Raw genomic sequence first — 22,939 nt, forward strand, 5'->3', positions numbered from 1 at the left:
AATGGCCAAAATTCTCCAATGGAGCTGTGGTTGTATGAATGTGTGTGTGGATCTGTATGAATGTGAAGCACAGCTCTGCTTAAAAGAACATACATGCTAAGCAAACCCTCCCCATGCAAATAAATCAAACACAATATGAGTGTTTTAAAGGCTTACCTCCACCATTCTTATAGCAGAGGTATGGGAAACGCCAGACGTTCCCTAAACCGACGAAGCCGCCAGCCACAGACAGAACAAAGTCCAGCTTGCTGGCCCACTTCTCCCTCTGGGGGTGTTTGCCCTCCGCCTCGTCTTCAGGCCGGGTGCCGGGGCTCTTACCGGGAGACGGCTTCAGAGTGTCCTTATGGAAATCCTTCAGGCACTGAAGTTTCTCTTTTTGAGCCATGCTGTAGAGGAAAGACAGAGACAATATCTGTTGAGAGGTGGTTTTAAATCAAGGTATTACATGTAACGTTTTGTGTTTCACAAAATCAAGACCACATTTCCCATAAACCCCGTCGCTTCCCGTCACAAAGAGGATGTTGCTACTTAGCCCTTCCTCCTCTCTGAAGAGGAAGAAGTTGAAGAGTTGGTAGCCAGTATGCATTCAGATCAGGGAAGATAACGTCAAGTTCAAACTAGTGAAACTGAAAAAAATTGTGGATTACTAGATTCTGAATGATCAACTTTAGTCTTTTTTTCCAAAGTGGATATAGAGCTATTTTGGAAATTAACTCTTCAGGTTTTCCTGAACTCTTGCTGACCCTCTTGTGGAAACATTTGCCTGCTGCAGCCTCCAGCTGTCTGATAGGTCTGAGTTGAACTGATTATTCAGAATATGATGATTTCTCTGCTCTGATCCATTCCCACTGAGCTTATTAAAGCAAACTGCCCTGGGTCACACTTTCCAGAAAACGGTAATGGTGCAGAATGCAGAGATATTTAACTGCGATGGAGCTGCGCTGGCATTGAAATGTGTGTTATTTGTGCTTAATAAAAGGTAGAAAGTCATCTGCAAGCTGCAGTGATCTTCTCCTGAATGCTCAAATTATTTTTGCTCCATGGTAAGCACATAAGTAAAGACCGTTCTGGTGCTAAAATGCAATTTTTTGTGTCTTTTTGACAGGGAAGTTTCCACATATTAAACCTAGAGAATCTTCTGAAGCCTGAGAATTGCAGAGGATTTTTAGAGTGCTTAAATTACGAGGTTTTCACATGACAACAGCAATTTGTTATTTTGTGTAAACTCAACAGGACATTTAGTGTTATTGCCCTTTTAAAATTAGTATTTCTTTACATTTTAGTCATTTAGCTGACACCCTTATCCAGGGCAATTTACAATGAATGCAAGAGTAGAATGAGCTTCGATTCCTAGATCAACCTACATTATAAGGAGAGAAAAAAACAGTAAGGAATCCAAGGGACAGACCCATGGTGTCCTGGTTATATTCCTGTGACCATAGATGACCAGGTAAGAGAGAAGTGCAATGAAAATAAATACAATAGAACTAAAGAGAGAGATAGAAGGGTTTCTGGAGTAATTGTGTTAGTAGAGGGGAAGGTAGATGTTTCAGTGGGGAGAAAGTGATGTGAGATACATTTTGAAGAGATGAGTTTATGAAGGAAGACGTAATTCTGCTGTTCATCTCCTATCTCTTGATATCTCTTGAGTCCTGGTCCTGTTAGCATGACAGACTAACATCACTCCTAATTCCTACGCGTGCGTCTGAATCAGCCAAAAGGGCTTGTATTTCTGCCAGCGGGTTAAGTTTAACCAACTTCTTCAACTCTATTACACATGCGGTTCAAATTCTTGCTCGACTGCGGCTTCAAAGCATGTTGTTTTCACGTTTTACAACCCGCTCTTTAAGCTGTCCATTACCAAGTAGCCTGGAGGGCTTTGGGTTCAGGCTGAGCCTTGTGGCTTGGCTCCCCCGAGGCTCTTATTTTCATGCCAATGAGGTTTGAGTGTGCAATGCAGTAACACGCAGAGGGATAAACTGGCTTCCCTCAATCATGTAAACTGTTTTCGCACGCCGTCGCAACATCATTACTTAGACCACAAAAAACACTCTGCTCCTCCTCCGCCTCCCTCTCTGTCTCTCTTCAACTCGATCCAATCAACAAAGCCAATTTAATTGAGTTGGCTTCATTGGTAAAACGTATTGCCAAAACAAGTTAATACAGTTTCTAATGATATGCAGTTGAAACCTGTCTCAGTGTTATTTGATTATGTCAACATCCTTACGGCCAACACAGAATAACCTATGAAACCACTGAGGTAACTGTTTATCTTACAATAAGCTCTTCTAATTACAAGCCAACCAGGACTTGTAAACAAAAGTCGCATGACTCACAAGTAGCTTGTTTATTGGACAGAGTTTTGAATCAGACTTGACCTGTCAAATTTGACTCCAGTCCCTGCAACTTTAGATCAGCACGATGGACTTGTCTACACTCTTCTTCTGTGGTGTTCATACCAGTTAAGAACACATGAAGAAATAGCTGAATATGAGCATCAGTCCAGACTTAATTTTGTTGTGCTAGGCTTTCCAAGCATGAGGAACCTGCATCTGTCTCCTTCTACCCATAATCCCTTGTGTTTTGGGGTCCTTTACTGTAGTTGGTTAGATTACTCCTAATGAACCACACAGTTAACACCACAGTTATCTTGTTAGAGAACTGAGACATTTTCAGGAGGCTTGGTGCCGTTATTTGGTGACATCCGAGTTCAAATGTCATTGTTCTCACCTGGACAAACGAACGAAACGAAGGCTACAATTTGATTATCAGCCCTGTCTACACTGACACAGCAGTCAAAAAATGGCACTGGATGAACTGTTCATGTTCATCAGAAATCCACAATCACGTTTAAAGGGGAAATCACATTCTTGTGGCCATTTTCGACGCCTCTTAGTTAGGGTTTGAGTTCAGTTTGGAGACTCAAAATCACGTAAGCGAAAGCAGCCGGCTGGAGGGAGTGTTCAGCAACGCAGAGAGAGATAACCGACTTTTCCTCAGACGTTTTCATCATCCTCTCAGTCACAATATGCTTATGTACCTTCCACCGTCCCGCCTCTTTTAAGCCGCCAAGGTCATAGCTTCCATCTTCTGCTGATGTCACCGTCCGGTTAAAGACAGTCAAAGAGATTTGAGCTTCGTGAAGAGGGTCACCTGAAGCGGGGCGGGCCGTTATAAGCCGCCTGACCTTTGTGTCTCGACAAATGCAGACTTACAGAGGTGAAGGGTTGAAGATTTGTTGCAGTGATGACTTGGACAAACCATCTTGCTTGGCTGGCACTAACTGTTGTGTGAAAGACAATGACAAAATCCTCCAGACTAGGAATAGTAAAACTAAACCAGATAACTTAAAGTGATGCTGAACTTAGTATCTTGGGTTGTGTATGTTCCTCCATGATAAAACCCCAAAATCAGTGATTCTCTGTTATCTGTTGCTCCGGATTGGAGAATTGTGTTTTTTTTTCTCTCTCCATTCACTGCCATTGTATGGAGGAACAGTCTGAAAATCACTTCTAGCACATAAACGAACGCCAACAAAGCAGATTCTGACTATATATAAAAAAAAAACTAGTCATGTTGCTGGAATGTGGTTAAGATCGCTTTCTTTATGATTATTACACCTTTCATTTTCAGTATATATTGGCAGAATATGCTTTATCAAAGTCCTGTCTCCCACCTTTTTTCGCCTATTTACAAGTGTTGCAAAGATTTAGAACATTAGTGAGTTAGAAACAAATTCTAACCCGCTACCAAGCTAATGCTAACACAAGGCTAAGGGCTAACGTTACCTACCTGCTAGTTAGGCTATCTAACACACTAATGTTCAAGCATCAAGCATGCTACCAAGCTAATGCTATCACAAGGCTAACCCAGTTGGGCTACCTACCTGCCAGTTAGGCTATCTAACACACTCATGTTCAAGCATCAAGCATGCTACCAAGCTAATGCTAACACAAGGCTAAGCCAAGCATGATGCAAAGCTAATGCTAACACAAGGCTAACCCAGCTAAGTTATCTACCTAGGCTAACGTTACTTTGTGCCCCAGTTAGCATGTTTCTTCCTCATCCATGACCACTCACTAGTCTTCACTGCCTGCTTTAAATTCTGTCCACGGATGCCGAATTCACCAAGAAGTGCTAACATTGATTTGCCTACAAATCTTCTGCAGCCGACTTCCAAAGGTCACAATCTTACCTTCCAGCCTCGCTGCTCCACTCAGCTTCTACATTTTCTGCTGCTAGCATTTCTTCATCTACTGTAGGATATATATATTCCCATGACACTGCATGACAATGTATTTATCTCTAATTGTTTACTCTCAATTGCTGCTGCAAGTAGCGTTGCCACCCGTCCCGTATAATACGGGATCGTCCCGTATTGAAAAATAAAATGCACCGTCCCTTACTGAATCAACACGGGACGCGATTTGTCCCGTATTTTCGCGCACACCCTACTCTAATGCACACACTACGTTTTCACATGCTTGGAATGACATGAGAACTAATAAAACCAAAAGAGTTTCACGAGACATAGCGGAGAAGTATTAAATCAGAATGACAGGCACGTTGTCTGTCACTGTCACTCAACGTCATCGTTGCCCTGGTTACGGAGACTCAGGCGCGCGGTTTTTAAAAATGTCGGCGGATAACGTTACCTCCAGCCATAAAAGAAAGAGGCTGTCCAAATACAGAAGTGAGTGGCAGGCGGAGCACGAGCGGGTCAGTCCTGTCAGTGGAAACGAGTACAAGGCAAATTATTAAATTATTTTGTTTCTCCACATTTCCCTCACTCTGGAATAGGTTGATCTTTATTTCAATGCCTACATCCAGGAGAGTTGTTCTGATCAGTTTGACAGTAAAAAAAGATTGTTAATTTATTTTCACAAATAATGGTCTACCAGGTCATTTGCTATTTCCGAGTTTATCAACGGGTACTTGCTTCTTCCAAATATACCAAATAGTGTATTTTGACAGACCAAACATTTTGCCCATGTCTATGATCTGATGTTTTAATCCTTAATATAATTGATGCAACTGTGCTTTACTCTTATTGACTCTTTATTTCCTTTACATTCATGTTGAGAGTAGCAGAGGACTTTGAAATTGATGCATAAAAAGCACAAATTGGTGCATAAAAATTCACCAGAATGCAGGAAATGAAGTGTCTGACACTCAAAATATCATGGTGGACCCTTCGCTTGATTTGTGTCCCCCGGGCATGGGGCCGCTGGCAAGGTGTCCCTTATTTTTCCACACTGAAGGTGGCAACCCTGGCTGCAAGGCACCTAAGCACTTGGTTATGTCTTCAGGGTATAGCATCTTCCGTGAGAAGAAACTTGTTTACACCCTGACAGTATAGCCAAGCAGCCGCCGGTGAATTTTGAAGCCAATACTGAAGTGTAGCAGCAGCAGTTCCTCTTACATCTGCTAGAGCCTCCAAAAAGACTCCAAAACCACCCAACTAACCCTATGAAGTCAATGGGACCACAACCCAACTTTGCACTAAAAAATAAAATTTTCTCGACAAGAGCTTATGGCGTCATGTAGCTAATTTCACTTCTTCTTATGTGTGTCCTTATGGTGACTTTCAAAATAATTGTGTCATTGGGCTTCAAAATGGCCTTTCAGAAACCTATGGGTGCCGTCACACTCACTACTCCATCTTTGTTTACAGTCTATCGTCTAAGCTTAGTGCCTAAGATTTTGGGGACAAGGTAAATCTAATGTGGTTTGTCCATAGTTCTCTCTTCCCCTCTCCTCACTTCATCCACTACAACCAGTTTTCTCTTCCCTGATGAAGTTGCCTTACTCCATAAAGGTTGCCCTATTCCCAGGACCAATGCCAAGGTTATTTCTTAGAAGTTTTTCCTTGTATGCATTGAAGGTCTAAGGCTATTCTATGGTTGATTGTTGATCAGTTAGATCTAGTTAGGCTCTTTCTCTGTACAGTCCTCTGAGACATGCATGTGATAAAGGGCTGTAGAAATAAACAAACTTGACTTAACTTGCGAACCAGCTTCCCCTTAACAACGGATATGCTCCTTGACTTACTCGGTTTAACTTTCATCCTAGCTCAGTTTAGGTTATCATTCAATTTATTCAGCAACCTTTTTGTACAAGGAGTTGTAGTTGTTGATGCTCTAATAATTCTGTGCATCGTGATAGTGAAAGCTAAGGAGGAAATGTGCACCCTGCCATGAATCCTGTCTCAAGATGCTGCCAGGCTGTAGTAAACTCTGTTGTTGTGAAACTCATCTGAATATCTTAAAAGTATCTTTCTAGATTCTTAATGCTATCTGGAACCCTAAAGAAATCAAAAGCCTCCCACAATAGATTATGTGGTCAAATTACATTATGTCATTTACATTACATTATGTCATTTAGCCGACGCTTTTGTCCAAGGCGACTTACAATAAGTACATTTTGTCAACAGTAGTCAAACCGACCGTATATCACAGTGTTCATCAGCTACGCCTTCAATAGGAATAAGTGCATTAATGCATTAGCAATGTCCAGAAATATCACTGTATCTTAACGGCACTAAAACAAACAGAAATTTGTAAACTGCTCAAATTTCAACAGTACTTTTTTTTTCTTTTTTTTTTTATAAATTATGGTGTATTTACTGTTGATCAAACTGTGTAATGCAATTCAAATAGAAAGGCGAAGTCAGATTGAGAAAAAAATGTAATCTAAAGTCAGCCCTCAAGGACTGTTTCACTCCTCCTCCTCCTCCTCCCTTCCTCATTAAGACTATTAAATGGGACTCAGCGATTGGCCAGGCGTCTAAGCAGAGAGATCAAGGCGACTGGGGCCGCGGTGACACAACCAGAGCTGTAAATTTCCACCCGGCAACGGCCGTGAGAGAGAGAGAGAGAGAGAGAGAGAGAGAGAGAGAGAGAGAGAGAGAGAGAGAGATACTTAGTAGTCAGCGGATGTCTGTCACACTGTGGAAAATGTCATCTCTTTATCTCTTTCCATCTGTCTGGCTGCTGTTCTCTGTTTCTCTCTGAAATTCTCTCCCTCTCTTTGCCTTTGCCTCTCTCTCTCTCTCTCTCTCTCTCTCTCTCTATCTCTCTCTCTCTCTCTCTCTCTCTCCCCGTCTTGCTCCCTCGCCCCTGGCACAAGATATTTACACATGGCAGAATCGAGGACATGACTAAATTTTGGATAAAGCCCTACGTCTTTCTTTGTTACTGCCCACACACACACACACACACACACACACACACACTTTGTTTTCCATTCATTGTGCCCTCGGAGTGAGTTCATCTCAAGACGCTGTCATTAAGGTCATTAAAGACCCTCTCTCTCTCTGGCCCCTCCAGCAGCCCAAACAGGAACTACTAGCTTTCATATTCTTGCTTTCACATTTCATATTTGTCGTCTCCGTGTCGTTGCAGGTCAGCGCGCTGCGAGGCGGAGGCACGACTCTCGGGGTGAACAAGGCATCACTTCATTTTCTTCAGTTTCACTCCGTCTGTGTTCAGGTTTTCCTTCCTGCTCAGCAAACAAGAGCCAAGGCTGCTGCCATTTGCTTAAAGCTGCACATAGGCACCAATTTTATCACTTTAAATCACAAAGAGACACTGTAGAGTCGCCCTATTTGCCCAAATTAAATTCTAGTCAGGCTTGTCAGGTATGGACACCCAGAGGAGGTGACAAATCAAAACTTAAGAGCAAAATACAAACGTTAATTATACAAAAAACAGAAGTAACTAGTTCCATTACAAAACTCTATTAAAAGTAACTTGTTAGAGGGCTTTTGCGTTCCCCTCTTCTAAAACCAGCTGCAGCAGTGAGACTTGTGCTGCCGAGTGAATCGATCCTTGTGTTAAAGCGCCGTGCGAGGCTGCTGCTCTCTTTCTAAAACAGGAAGCCAATCTCATTTAGATTAGTTAGAATGCATTTTTCAATCAGCAGCATGTTGTCTGTCCCACAGCACCAGATGCTGTGGGATTTCTTCTACTACTTCTACTTTTTTTTTTATTTCTCCTAATACAAATTAAACAATGTGAAAGAAAAAGTAAAAACATTATACTTTAAAAAAAACTCAAAAATCACGTTTTTTTTTTTTTTTATTCCACTTCTGAAGCGTCGACTTATTGGGAGAAATGAGTCATCAGCCAGTTCACAAAAGGGTCAAAGGTCATGGGTTTGATCCCCGGCTCTGACTCAACAGCACAGTCACTATGAAACTTCAGAATGTGTGTGTGTGTGTGTGTGTGTGTGGTCTGTGTGTGTAGGTATTTCCTGCTCGGGGAGAGAGTGGACTCCATTAAGTCTGTGATAAACTGCGGCAGCAATGGACGGAAATGGCTGTGAGTGATATTACTTCCAGTATGGAAGCTGATTGACAAATGAATGGGAATAACAAAGCAGGCTGCAAGGTCCAAGAGACTAAAGGAAATCAGCCAACATTTCTCAACACAGCACTATGCAAGGGAAAGGTTGGTGTCAAGATAGTGTTTAACTGAACACTGATATCCAGTGATGTTGTGGTAATTAAACAGTTGGGTAAACCATCACTTTCAAAACCAAAAATCTATTATATTTTCGGAAAAGCTTTAATTTCATGCTTGTTTTCTCTGAAGACCTTACCATGATGTGACTTAGAGCAGTTTGGTAGTATGATGTATAATCTGAATTTCATGTTAAAAGGTGCATGAACTCTATTCCACTAATAAAACGGTGAGTAATCAGAGTTTAGGCTGGTTTACATCCCTGTTTATATCATGACAAATGGGCAAACTGCACTGTAACCTCCTTGTTTTGGTTCAGTTTGATAGAGCTAAAAGTCTCAGTGACCTACTTGCGTTATCTTTATGTTTTTACAGCCGTTGTTGTTGTGTGGTAACCTTGGAGTTGTATAGTGGCTACCACTGGAATTATGGGTAAAATATCCCATAGCGGGGCGTCGCACAGGCTCAACTGGCTACTCGCTCTATCGTAAACTATCAAATGCCCCCAAAAATATTTTTAAAAATGATTCCACACTGCTTTGTATCTTTCAAATACTTGAGGGAAAAAAGCTTTACTTTCCGATGGAGGCTGGTGCAGTTTTGAACTCACACCATGTGTTCAGAGCGGGCTTCATGCACCTTGGAGTCATGAACCCTGCGCTAAACTGCAAAGCATGATGGGAACCTTCAGTCTTGGGGGGGGGGGGGCAGCAGCATAGAGAGATAAAGAGAGAAACGGGCTTGTGATCGGACAGTTTCCAGGTTGAATTCCTGACTTGACTGGAAAACTCTGGGTGGGGAAAGTGGAAACAGAGTCTTCTAGTGTCGAGGTGTGGAGGGCTGCTGGAGGTCAAGTGTCTTACTCAGTGACGGATGGGAGGAGAAAGAGGAGGAGAAAGAGGTGAAGGATGAGAAACACTTAAAATAGGAATAGCTAGTAATAATCTGTGACATTTTCATATAAATAAATGTCCGTTTTGCTACTCTTTATCACTGATTAATATAACACAACAGTGATTCAACCTGTATCCAGTTAAAGCTTTCCCATTGTCTGGCAGCTCTTTACTGGGAAAACTCCACAGGAAGTGATGCACTTTACATTTCCTGGTTTGTTTGGACTCAACAGAAGAAGAAGAACTGGGTAGTTAGCATGAGCAGTGATAGCCAAGAGAAACTCAAACTGCATCGACAGGAAATCCAAGCTCCGCCCACACTGTTTGATTGACAGGTGATCTGTGGGAAGTGCAGGATTGCCGCTTTAAATAAAGATAAGAAGAAGAATCGCTGTGTGTCCAGAGAGAGCAGGAACAGAGCGAAGCAGCGATATTTCAGCAGGAAATGTTGTTCTTTCTATTCCTCCAGAGAGCAGCGCTGGCCGTGGGAACCGCAATGAACTCTGGGACGATTTAAGGCGCAGGCCAAAACCTCTGTGTAAAACATAGAGACCCATTGTTTGGTGTTTTTATATATATGTGTGTGTGTGTGATCACTGGACCAGACTCTGGGCTCGCTACGACTTCAAATCCCAGCCAGCACCACTCACATGCATGTACACACACACACACACACACACACACTCACTTAACTCCCTAACCACTTACATAACACGCTCTCCTATTTTAAGACCATGTACATTTCCACTGAGCCGCCCGCCCATTAAAATCCACTCCTCTCTCCCCTCCTCCCTTTCTCTACCTCCCCTCCTCCTCTTCCTCCCCTCCTCCTCTTCCTCCGCCTCCCTTTCTCCTCCAGTCCCTTCCACACTTCCTATTTCTTCACATTTCCTCTCTCTCCTCTCTGCGTCCTGTTCCCCCTCCCCCCTCCCTCCTTCTCTTCATCCTTTTTCTCCTCCTTTTCAAACCCGTTCCCCACTTCCTATTCCTCCTCACATGCCTCTTTTTTTCCCTCTTCCTGTTCCCCCTCCCCTCCATTTTTATCCTCCTCCTCCTCCTCCTTTTCCAGTCTCTCCCCCTCCTCCTGCTCCTCCTCATCTCTCTTCACATCTCCCTCGTCTTCCTCCGCTCCTTTCTCTCCTCCTCCTCCTCCTCCTCCTCCTTGCTCTCTCTTCTTTCTCCTCTTTCACCTCTCTCATCCTCTAAATTACCTCTCTTCTCTTTTACCCTCTCCTCCCTTCTTCCTTTTTCATCCTCATCTCTGTGCTCTTCCTCCTCTCCTTCCCCTTCCTCCTCTGTCTCTCCTCCTCCTTCTCCTCCTTTTCCCTCGTGTCTATTCCTCCCTTACACTCGCTCCTCCTCCTCCATTTTCCTCCTCCTTTCTTCTTTCCTTTCTCCCTCTCCTCCCTTTTCACCCTCTTCTCCCTCCCTCCACATCTGCCTACCTGTTCCCTTCCTTCTCCTTTCCTTCCTCCTTCTCCCCATTTCCTCTTCATCCTCTACACCCTCACCCCCAACACACACACACGCGCAAACACACACACACACACACACACACAGACCTCCTTCTCCTCCTCCTCCTCCTCCTCTATATAACAATGCATTCCTTTCTGCAGTGGACAGTACATAACTGGCCTTGGCCGCCTGAATTCAGTTACAGTTGCATTTGAGGGAAATAGAGAGAGACAGTAGTTACTGAGAGTGAACTGAGTGTGTGTGTGTGTGTGTGTGTGTGTGTGTGTGTGTGTGTGTGTGTGTGTGTGTGTGTGTGGGTGTGTGTGTGAGAGAGAGAGAGAGGGGGGGGGTAAAAGAGACAGAGATAAAGAATGATGGGAAGAGGGATATATTTCTTATCAAGAAAGAGAGACAGTAGTTGTGTGACCGAATGTGTGTGTGTGTGTGTGTGTGTGTGTGTGTCTGTGTAAGAGAGAGAGACAGAGAGAGAGAGACAGAGAGACAGAGAGAAAGAGAAGGAGGAAGAGGGCCAAAAAGGAGAGGGGGAGACAAAAAAAAGACAGAGAGGGGGGAGGAAGTCAGAGATAGAAACAGAAGTGACTAAAAATGAACTAAGTGTGTGACAGAGAGATAGAGAGAGAGAGGGGGGGTAGAGAGAGAAAGAGAGCAGAGTCACATGAAGAGAAAGACAAAAATAAATGCGAGCAGACAGATGCAGAGAAATGAAGACATAGAAACTGAGCGCGAATAGATACCTCCATGTAAAACGAACGAACGAAGGAAAGAAAGAAAGAGTGCAATAGAGAAAGTGTGAGTAATAACGAGAGAATGTGTGAGAGAGAAACTATCCAAAAGAGAGAGAGAGAGAGAGATAGGGAGGGAAGGGAGGGTGAAAGAATGAAAGTTAGAGAAAAACAAAGAGAGAGAAGCGCATACCTTTCAGCCTTATCTATATAAAGTCAACAGTCACTATTGATTCTGGGTGAGTTCTGGTTTGTGGCCTTCAGCCTCCGGCGCTCCTCCTCCTCCTCCTCCTCCTCCTCCTCCTCCTCCACCTCCAATATCATACCTGGATTACATTTCCACCTCAACATTTGCATTAACATTAACATCAAAGCTGCACTGGGCAAGATTTCTTTGGAAGAGTGCACCTGTGTTATCAGTCTAACTCTGCCTTCAGGTGCTATCGGATATATCGGAAAAACTAATTTCGTACTTGGAAATTTGTTTTTCCGATATATATATCCGACAGCACCTGGAAGCTATGATGCAACGATGAGCTTTAACAAATATCAAATCGTTTTTGCCGAGTGCAATTAACATATTAAATGCATAGTTAAGACCCCCCCCCCCCCCGGGTAAAATTGCATATAGCCTACTTCTTGGTGTAATCTGCGCTGTACTTTTTGCATTTTTTGAATTATGTGATAAGCTTTTTCTGTTATGTTTTCTTATGTTTTTATGTTTTTTTGTGCTTTCTACAATTGTCTAACTAACTAACTAATGTTTTCAACATGATGGAAAAATCAAGTCAACCAGTTTCGAGTTTGCCAGATTATTTGTTTCAATGAAGTTTGTTGAATTAGCTTGTTAATCTGCATCTAGAATTACATTTACACAACACATTAACCTGGTTATCTTATCCAAATATGATTTAGCCACACCACATTTATCATTTATGGTGTAGATACTGTGATAATTATTATTAATCACTCCCTGATTGGAGCAACAAATGTATTTTACTGCACTTTTTTTGCATCTCCTATCAACATCTCTCAGCTACAGCGGGCGTCTGAATGAAATTAAACGTTTCAGTGTTGTCAGTCTGCCAAGTTTCCACCATTATTAACCAGGGAAACTAATATCGCAACATGATTGTACAAAATGACACATGATTAATAGTGCAGCGTTAATTAGTGTGTGTGTGTTGTGTGTTAGTATGAGTGTGTGTGTGTGTGTGTGTGTGTGTGTAAGTGGGTTAGTGGTTCAGGCTGGTTAATATTGCAGCAGCGAGGGTCCAGTCAGAGCTAAAGTTAAGGACAGACAGCCATAAAAGTTTGATAGGAGCTCCTGAACTGGGTTATGTTTTTATACACTGTTAGGGTCTCTCTCTCTCTCTCTCTCTCTCTCTCCCTCTCTCTCTCTCTCTCTCTCTCTCTCTCTCTCTCTCTCTCTCTAAATCTTTGATGGGGGTTTTCACAGTATATCTGGGTTATGTTTTTACACTCCATGTCACTGTACTGGTGCTCTCTCTTTCTATCGCTTTCTCTTTCTCTCTCTCTCTCTCTCTTCTTCCCTCTCCGTCCCTCCTCCTCTCTTTCCCTTTCTGTCTCCCTCTCCTTTTCTATTTCACTTCTTTACTCTCTCTCTCTCTTTTCCTTCCCGTCGCTCTTCTTCCCTCCTTCTCTCTCCTCTCTCTTCCGACATCGCTCTATCCCTCTCTCTTCCTCTTCATCTCCCTCATCCTTCTCCTCCCTCTATTTTTCACCCTCTCTCTCTCTCTCCCTTGCCTTCCCCTCTCTTCCTCCCTCTATCTCCCTTCTTCTTTCCCTCTTCCTTCCTTCTCTCTCTCTCCCTTTCTGTCTGTTCTTTCTCTCCTCCGTCTTTCTCCCGCCGTTCTCTCTCCCTCTCCTCCTTCTTTGCCCTATTTCTGCCTCTCCTTCTCTCCCTCTTCTCCTTCTCTCTCTCTCTCTCTCTCTCTCTCTCCATTCATTCTTAGCGACTACTCTGGCATTCAAGACTCTTGCAATGCTGGCAGGCCTGTGGCTGAGATTTCACCAACACACACACACACACACACACACACACACACACACACACACACACACACACACGTTCCAGTATCCAGCCTCAGGTTACTGACTTAATAAATGATTCAACAGCAAACAAACACGATCCGTACAGTAACTTTCCTTCCTGGTCTGACAGACACGCGCTGCCAACACATCCATCCTGACAAGTCTGAACAGTATTTCTATCAAAATTATGTAATTATAATAAACCGCAACGTTTTCATTTACCTTTTATCTGTTTTACCTTTTACCGTTTATCTGTTCGTTTCCAGTTTGAGAGAGAGATAGAGAGAGAGAGACAGAGAGATAGAGAGAGGGAGAGAGAGGGAGAGAGAGAGACAGAGAGAGAGAGAGACAGAGAGATAGAGAGAGAGAGAGGGAGAGAGACAGAGAGAGAGACAGAGAGGGAGAGAGAGAGAGACAGAGAGATAGCGAGAGAGAGAGAGAGACAGAGAGATAGAGAGAGACAGAGAGAGAGAGAGAGAGAGAGAGAGACAGAGAGATAGAGAGAGAGAGAGAGAGAGAGAGACAGAGAGAGAGAGAGAGACAGAGAGATAGAGAGAGAGAGAGAGAGAGACAGAGAGATAGAGAGAGAGAGCGAGAGAGAGAGAGAGCAGGTTGTGTAATCCTAACCTTGCCGATCCCTGCACTCTGAGGATTACAGCTGTGTGTGTGTGTATGTGTGTGTGTGTGTGTGCGTGTGTGTACGTGTGTGTGTGTGGGGTAACATGTTAATGGATGTATCATGAGTGAGTGGGTGGTTCAAGGCGTAAACAGAACACAATGCAACAATGAATCCCAGATCAATCACTCTCTCCTGATCAATACCCGTCAGCCTGGTCAGGAGTGTGCAGTCAACACACACACACACACACACACACACACACACACACACACACCACACAGTAAATAAACTGTAGCCTATAGACTGTGTAATCTTATCAGTGGTGTGTGTGTGTGTGTGTGTGTGTGTGTGTGTGTTGCAGCTGTATCCCACAGCTTCACCTTGTAGCTCTATCTGCATTTCAAAATGTCTTCAGTGGCATGATGACACACACACACACACACACACACACACACACACACACACACACTCTCTCTCTCTGCTCTCCTCAAGGACGTTTCATTCCACATCCAACGTCATCACATCATGATGAAAAGCCTTTGTCGCCTCGCAGCACCAATTATATCTCTCACACACACACACACACACACACACACACACACACACTTGCTTCTTTTATCCCAACCAATAACCTCAATCCTCATTTGAAGTAAGGAGGGATGAGACAGATCAGGCTGAAAATAACATTCATATCCACAACAAGTCTGACACACACACACACACACACACACACACACACACATAAATAGTACTCAAGCTCTAGTACTACTACTACTATTACTGCTATTACAACTAAAACTGGTACTATTGCTACTACTACTAGAACTACTACTATACATATACTACTACTACTACTTATGACTACTGCTACAACTAGCTACTACTACAAATACTACTACTACTACTGCTACTAAAACTATTAGTACTACAACTACTTCATCCATTTGATTTGCATGTTCACTTTACAAATGCATGTACAGACACACACACACTCACACACACACTCACACACACACACACACACACAGACACACACACACACAGACAGAGGCAAACCCAAGCTTGCCATCCTCAGACGAACACACACGCAGAGACTCAACAATCACTGGTTCAATCGCTGACTCAAATCACACACACACACACACACACACACACACACACACACAGCAGTGTTGCTCAACAGTGGGGGGGGGGTTTATTGGAGTTTTATTGGATATCAGCATCAGTATCATCCTCCTCTAATCTGCTGCGGGTTCCTCCTCTGACCACAGCTACATAAACTTTGGATTTTTTGAGTTTCCCATACAGGATGTTGGCTATCAGCAGCAATAACTGCAAAAACATCAGTATCAGACTTCAAAACCTCATACTGGTCGAATCCCAGCAGCTTATATACTGTGACTGCAAACACAGACATCTTAGCTCCAATCGAAGCAGTTTTTGTTTAGCAGCTCATGCCGTCACCAAGGTTTAACTTGACTTAACACGTCTGAACTCGTCTCACACTACAGTACTTCTGTAACTATTACACTGATAGCCTACTATACAAGATAAAAAGAACAATAAAGCACTATAAGGTCACTTTAAACTCGCTATTGAGAACAACTAACACACTACAGGTCATTATAGAAGATAAAACTACTATAAAATATGATAAAGTCACTATAAACTCACTGTTGAGTACCAGAAACACACTATAAGTCACTATAGGAATATCATGATGTTACAATAGGGGATAAAAAATGCAATTACAAAGTGTTTACATTACTATAAACTCATTATTGAACACCATAGATGCACTATGAGCCCCTATAGGAACATGATAGGACTACTGTCGTCCCTAACTCTAACCCAGGAAGGGAGAGGGGGTGTGTATGGGGGGGGGGGGGGAGTGGGGGGTTAAAGTAGCACCAGCAGAGGATAATGTTGTGTCACACCATGGGCTTTAATCCCCTGCAAGCCTCCCAACACGGCTTAAACATGACGAAATGCAACGGCCGTGTTGGCGCCAGCGTCCGCCGGGCCGCTGTGGAGCGGGCCGGCCCGGCCCGGCCGGGACGCCGTCACACCGACTGCTGCTGCGTGTCATCACACTGACGAGTTACGGTGATGAGGTGATGACAGCAGCCGTAAATTAACCGATCTGACGCAAGGAACAAGCCCAGGAATGAATATCCAGTTGTGCTGCAACACAACATGCATCCACATGCATCTCACTACATATTTGGAGATATGGTTCAAACTAAACTAGACAAAAACTGCTGTGTGCATAATATAATAGACTTTGCAAATACATTCTCTTCCTATATGCACTGTTGACAACATATGCTGTATTAGCAAGTGCATCCAAAAAACACTGTGGCCACTCAAAATGCATTTTGCGAGAGTCTCATACATGCATGTGCAGATACATGTGTGGGCCAATTCTGTGTATTTTTTTGAAACATATCTATTTGCCTGTAGTCTGATATGCAGCGAGAAGAAAAGATGAAAATGAGGAGGAAGAAAGAAAACAACATCATGCAAAGGTAAAGAGCGAATAGTTTGGAAATAGGAAATGACTCTGAAGGGCGAGAGAATTGTGTGAACTGACAAAAAATAGATTATTCACCATATAAACATATAAACATCGATTGTTACACAGAGATGACAGATCCTGCACGGGAGAGAAGTGGATATGGGATTGTATAGAGAGAGAGAGAGAGAGAGAGAGAGAGAGAGAGAGAGAGAGAGGAGCGCGAGCGAGTGAGGGGGAGAGCGATACTGCCAGACAGGGGGAGAGAGAGAGAGAGAGAGAGAGAGAGAGAGAGAGAGAGAGAGAGAGAGAGAGAGAGAGAGCAGGCTCGTGGTTGCACGGACCGCACGGTGTGCAACGTGCGCCTCGCGAGCATCTCCGCCTTCTAGCCTACAGCTCGAGCGCTGCTCTACTTCCCCTTTCCGTTAGTTAATAACTAACGGAACAAATAAGACACAACAGAAAAATAATAAAACAAAATAAAACAAAACAAAATAACACAAACATCGCAAAGAAAAAAAGACCAAAAAAAAAATCAATAAATAAAAAAGGCAAAAGAAATAAATAGAAAATTGAAACAGACAGAAACTGCCTCTAGTCCTGATAATTGCAGGAAAAGACTGAACAGTAGATCTGAAACTAGACTGAAAAAACTAAAATTGATCCATTTAAAGCACTTGACGCACGCGCCCCTATTAGACATCACAATCAATGACAACTGAACATAGTGATAAAATACGCAATTCTCTCATTATGGGAATGAACGGGTGCGTTTAAAACACGAGAAGCTGCAGCCCGACGGACAACGATCCGCCGCCTGACGCACGGAGGCAAGAAGAACAGAGGAATCAAACGCACGGAAAGGAGAGAACACGCTGTTTCCACATAAATTCTGCATCGCAGCCTCCACACCGCCGCCAGGAAAATAAAACCTGAACGCCACGCACGTTTTCACCAAGGATACACATGCAAAAAAAAAAAACACTCCAAATTCTTATTTTTTCCTCCCGAAATCACGCAAACTGCCTGAACGCCCCACGGACACGCTTGTTCCTCCTGCCAGGCAAATAATTCATTCAAACACAGCAAGTGAGATGTGACATGAAAAATGATAAAAGATTCTAATAATAATGATGATAATAAAAATAAATGATTGCAATCCCTCCCAGCCCTGGTTAGGTGTGCATGTGGAGAATAAAGACGTCTTTTTTTCCGTTACCTGCGTGCTGATTGTAGATATCAATTTTGTATAGATATATATTTTTTGTCCTTTTATGTCCTTTTAGCGCTTGTCCGTCCCTTGTCTTGTGTTTTTTTTTCTTTTCTTGTCCGTGTCCTCCGGTGTCCGTGAGAGCGACTGAGGGCTGGACGCGTCGGTAGATTTTATTTATAAGCCTTTCTTTCTGACCTTTGTCTCTTAAAACGGGGGGACCGGAGACATCAGCGGCAGTGGAAAATCACCGGGCCTGCCTCCTCTCAGAGCAACAGGAGAGCCGTGTGACTTCACGTGCCGCAGGAAACATCGGAATTTTGACCGCCGGCCAAAAAGTGTAGCGGTGAATTCCTACGCCTGGAAAAGTGGGGGGTGGTTATGTCATAGCGAGTTGCCGATAATGCGACGTTGTGGTCGTATGGAAGGGAAATCAGTTACATATAAGTACTAGAAATAATAATAAAATAAAAAAATAAAATGCTAAATGCAAAAATTGTTGTATCTCTCTATACTCTTAACAAAAAGTTTTATAGCACTTAAAACAGTTCCTAATGCTTGCATTCTGTCCTACAAAGGTAAACAGCAGTAACTAGCCTACTTTTTTGTGTGTTTTAAAATAAAAAGGGCCATATCTTGGGTTTAAATTTGACATCAACATAAATTATACTCCATAAATGCTACTAAATGATACAGCCTTACTATTTACGATCCACTTGGGTGCCAACAACAGTTCTGTCAGGACAGAACATAAAGTTTGAAGCCATTTTTCTCAGTTCTTTGGCCTTGGAGGGCAGCAGAACCCTTTATGGTGCTTTAAAGAACCCGTAAGAATGCATGAAACATTCAAGATAATCAGTATTAAGAGACATTTTTTTAAGAACCACCTTTATTCTGAGTTGGCAGTTTTTTAATCTTTTTCTTAACAAATCAGAGGGTTCTTTGAGTCACCCTCCCTTTTCTGCGTGTATTTTCACTTTTAGGTGTCACACAATATTGTGCGTACCTTTGAGCTAATAGATTCATTTCAAACACCAATCACATGCCTGATTCACATGTTCTCCTCTTCATTCTGCAGCTCAGTTACTAAGCAGTTCTTTGCCACTTGATGGATAAAATAATAGGCACTTTTGTTACAGGGTCCATTTTATTACATATATACATATATATATATATATTTCCAGCTTGAGTGCACCCACAAGTCAGACTTACCACTTCCAAAGCAGAAAGGGGATTTTCCGAGCAGCATTTGAAGGCAGCGCAATAAAGCGGCAGGTCCCCCCCGGTTGGTTGGCATCTCACACGGCTCTCAGAGGCGCGCTCCCGATTCTCCCAAACCCCCCCCCACACACACACACACACACACACACACGCGCGCGCGCACTCGAGGGGTCGGTGGGAGGCAGGGAGGGGGGTGGCAGCAGTGCACGCGAGGCGGTGGATGTAAAAGAACACAGTGTGTAGTGACAGCAGCTCGCTCCTGCCTCCTCGCCGAAGAACACGAGCCTGTTTTCACGCCCACAGTAAACATGATGATGGTGATGGGACATCACTCAAATATGGCTGTAATGTTCCTGCTGCCACTCACAGTGTTTCTGTGTCACTCAGCTGTGAGTTAATAGTGAAATTATCATACTTGTTGGTAGCCTATTTTTTACCTCCTATAGTGGCCTACCACATTCCTATAATATTCCTATAGTGACCTATAGTGTGTCTGGTCTGGAGTTTATGGTACATTTTATATCTTTCATCCTCTATGGTATGGCTGCAATATTTCTACAACATTTCTATAGTGACTTATAGTGTGTCTGTGGTATTAAATAGTGAGTTTATAGTGACCTTATTTTTAGTATTATATTGTATAATATATTCTATAATCTATAATATTCCTATAGGGGCATATGGTGTGTGTATATGGTACTAAATTACAAGTTTATAGTAACTTTATCATATATATATATATATATACATATATATATATACTTTGTAATCTCTTATGGTATCACTGTAGTATTCCTATAGGGACTTACAGTGTGTTTGTGGTACTAAATAATGTATTTATAGTGACCGTATGGTACTTAGTGGTATTTGTATGGTGTGCCTATAGTATTATATTATATATATATATTGTATAATCTACTATTCCTGTAGGGGCTTACTGTGTTTATATGGTACTATAGTGACTTTATTGTGCTTCATGGTATTTTGTATTTCCTATGGTGCCACTATAATATATTCCTATAGGGATTTATAGAGTGTCTTCATTGAGTTTATGGTGACCTTATATGGTATTTTTTAATCTCCTATGGTATCACTATAAAATTCCTATAATTTTCCTGTACAGTTTTGCACAGAATCCCTCTAAAACTTATTATAGCAGTAGCTACTACAGATCTTTTTCAAAATGGTTGCCCAGTCAACCTCATGTTACCTGAGTGTGTTCCTGCTGCTGGCCTGCAGACAGCCTGCACACAGCTGGCATTGTCCAGCTCACAACAGCAGTGGGGTTTCTCTGCTGCTGAGGAATGAAGCCTTGTTTTTCTATTCTGTCACATAAGATACAACGGGTCGTTTCAGCCGAGCAATGCGATTGGTCAAAGACGCGTTCCGATCATGCTGATAACGGTTGCTATGCCAACTGTAGGTAACCAGGGAGCTAATTACAGATATTTCTTGTTTTCTCTCTTGTTTTTATTGTTGTGTGCGCACTACGTTTGAAGAAAACTGTTCAGGCAGCATGCATGCATGCATTGTTGACGACTGGATAAAAGGCTTAAAGGGGAATTCCACTTTCCATTTTAAAAACTGACATGTTCTTCCTCTTGCCCAGGACAGTTCAGTCAACATTTGTGAAGATGCATCACTCTTTCCTAAACCTACAAACTGGAACTGAACTACTTAAAAAAACATGGATATTCCTTGATAACTATAGTGCTACAACATTCAATTTCCTCTGGTGTTTATATTCATAATCCCCTGAAAAAGCCTAAGATCGCTTGCTAGCTAGGCTATCGCTAGCTCGGTTGCTAATGTTAGCCTAGACGCCTGGCAATGTGTGTAAACAGTTGAGGAAACGTTCTCCTATCTTCCGACTAACTACTTGCACGGCTGAGTTATGACGTATTCCTGACTTGGAGAAAAGTACGACTTCACATCAGTTGAATGCTGGGTAACCCCTGAATTCGTGTGTCACTGCGATGTAAAATCAGGCTCTGCTCCATTGATAATGAATGGGGCTCTGACTTTACTGACCCGTAAGATTTCTGTGAGTTCTTGCACCCAAATGAGGTTTCAATTCTGGTTCATACCTGCTAGCAGTGCTAGAATAGGCTATATAGTTTATTTTGGTGTGACTCAACTTGGCATCACATCAATCAATCAATCAGTGATGTGTATTTGTATAGCACGTGTTCGTACATCATAGTTCAATGCAACGTGTTTTTGTATGGCTCCACAAAGTCAACACCCCATTCATTGTTGACGGCGCAAGAGTGGTGCAAGTTCCCAAACACTGAAACTGACTGAAGTGTCCCGGGGCACGGAGATAACAGGAATAACATGAATTCTTAAAATAGGTCGCATTTTCCTTTAATACCCTTGTGCGTGTTAAAAAAAAAAAAAAAAAATTCTTGCACACAAACAGTTTAAGTTGTCACTGGGCCAACAAAGACCCATCAATGGAAAAAAATAAACATTTAAAAAGAAGGCTTGTAGCCCGAAATGTTTGTGTCATTTCTTCCAAAGCTGCTGCCTTTTTGCAATAAATGCATTAAGATGAATTTTTGCGTGTGCTCCTCTGAGTTTTCCATTGATGGTATTAAAAAAATACCCTTGGGTATTTTTGCTAAAGCAAACGCATGTTTACCCATGCACAGGAGCTGAGGTCGGTATCTCTCAGGCACCAATTTAGAAACCTGGCATCAGGGTTATCAGCAGCTCATAGCTTTTGGCTGAATTATATCCACAACACCTCCAGAAGACTCGTCACTATTATGTGAAAGAGTCAATTTGAATGGAGCAGAGCGTCCCATCCCCACCGACTGAGATGCTGTAGATTTTTTCCTATTTATTTGCACCAATCAAACTCTGGTCGATGAACTGGAGGAACGTAAAGCTCTACAGTGAAGTAAGTGACAAAACACACACAATCAATCGTCATGATGGCAAAAACTAGGAAAATAAGGCCCAGGTTTGAAAATAACCGGAATTATCCTTTAAGAGTGAAATCCAAAGTGTCTCCTCAACAGCAGCAGAGAAAGCTGGACTCTCCAGCGTTAGATCTTCTCCTCTCTCGTCTCTTTGGTTTCCTTTGGTATAAAGCATCACAGAGCGGCCGGGTTGGGAAACATGAGTGTGCTGTGAGGAGTTTAGTGACATCATCTGACAGGATCTATGGGTAGTGAATTGTAGAGTTTTCTCTGTGTGTTTGGTTGTTTGTCATGTAAGACTCAGCAGCATCAGGACCAAAACTTCCAGGTTCCAAAATACACTTAACTCTTCTACTGAGGCACTACAGACAGTTTGTCAGATTTAAGTGAGTGTGCAATATGGCATGTATAGCGGTTGTTTTAATCCCTATGGTACATATGCTTCAGTTCATGGTATTGCGGTATTCTGTTTTCTTTTATGGTATTTTATTCGCTTCTATCCTCCATCTTTGAATGTTTTACGTCTTGCGGTTCACTTCAATCATTCCTTTGTCCCTCTCTGTCTGTTTTAAGTGAGCTTGCCATCAATCAACCATGATGAGATGACAATGAAGTATTGAACTAGAGTTTGAAATACCGACCATCATGCCTGACAGGACTGACTGGATGACAGGGTGACTGGATGGCAGGTTAAAGGGCTGGTTAGATGACTGATGGTTGCCTAACTGGCTGGCTGAGTGGCCGGTTGACAGCATCTGCATGTGTGATCACAACACACACTCCATCATAAATCATGAGGACGGGAGGTTTCTTATGCAACATATGTGTCTGTCATATCT

At 42.6% G+C, this 22,939-nt stretch overlaps 1 protein-coding gene across 1 annotated transcript in view; it reads right to left on the reverse strand.

Annotated features, from left to right (window-relative positions):
• LOC139911783 (sodium- and chloride-dependent taurine transporter-like) overlaps nt 1–18,173 on the reverse strand; it is a 43,682-nt gene extending 25,509 nt beyond the window's left edge. Inside the window, exons 1-2 of the mRNA XM_071899401.2 lie at nt 17,962–18,173; nt 157–386 (exon numbers count right to left, since the gene is read on the reverse strand). Coding sequence (XP_071755502.1) covers nt 157–385 — 229 coding nt within the window. The 5' untranslated portion in view covers nt 386; nt 17,962–18,173. The remainder of the gene's footprint in view (nt 1–156; nt 387–17,961) is intronic.
• Between the last annotated feature and the right edge of the window lie 4,766 nt (nt 18,174–22,939).

This window comes from Centroberyx gerrardi, chromosome 5 (genome assembly GCF_048128805.1).
Source record: "Centroberyx gerrardi isolate f3 chromosome 5, fCenGer3.hap1.cur.20231027, whole genome shotgun sequence".
NCBI lineage: Eukaryota > Metazoa > Chordata > Actinopteri > Beryciformes > Berycidae > Centroberyx > Centroberyx gerrardi.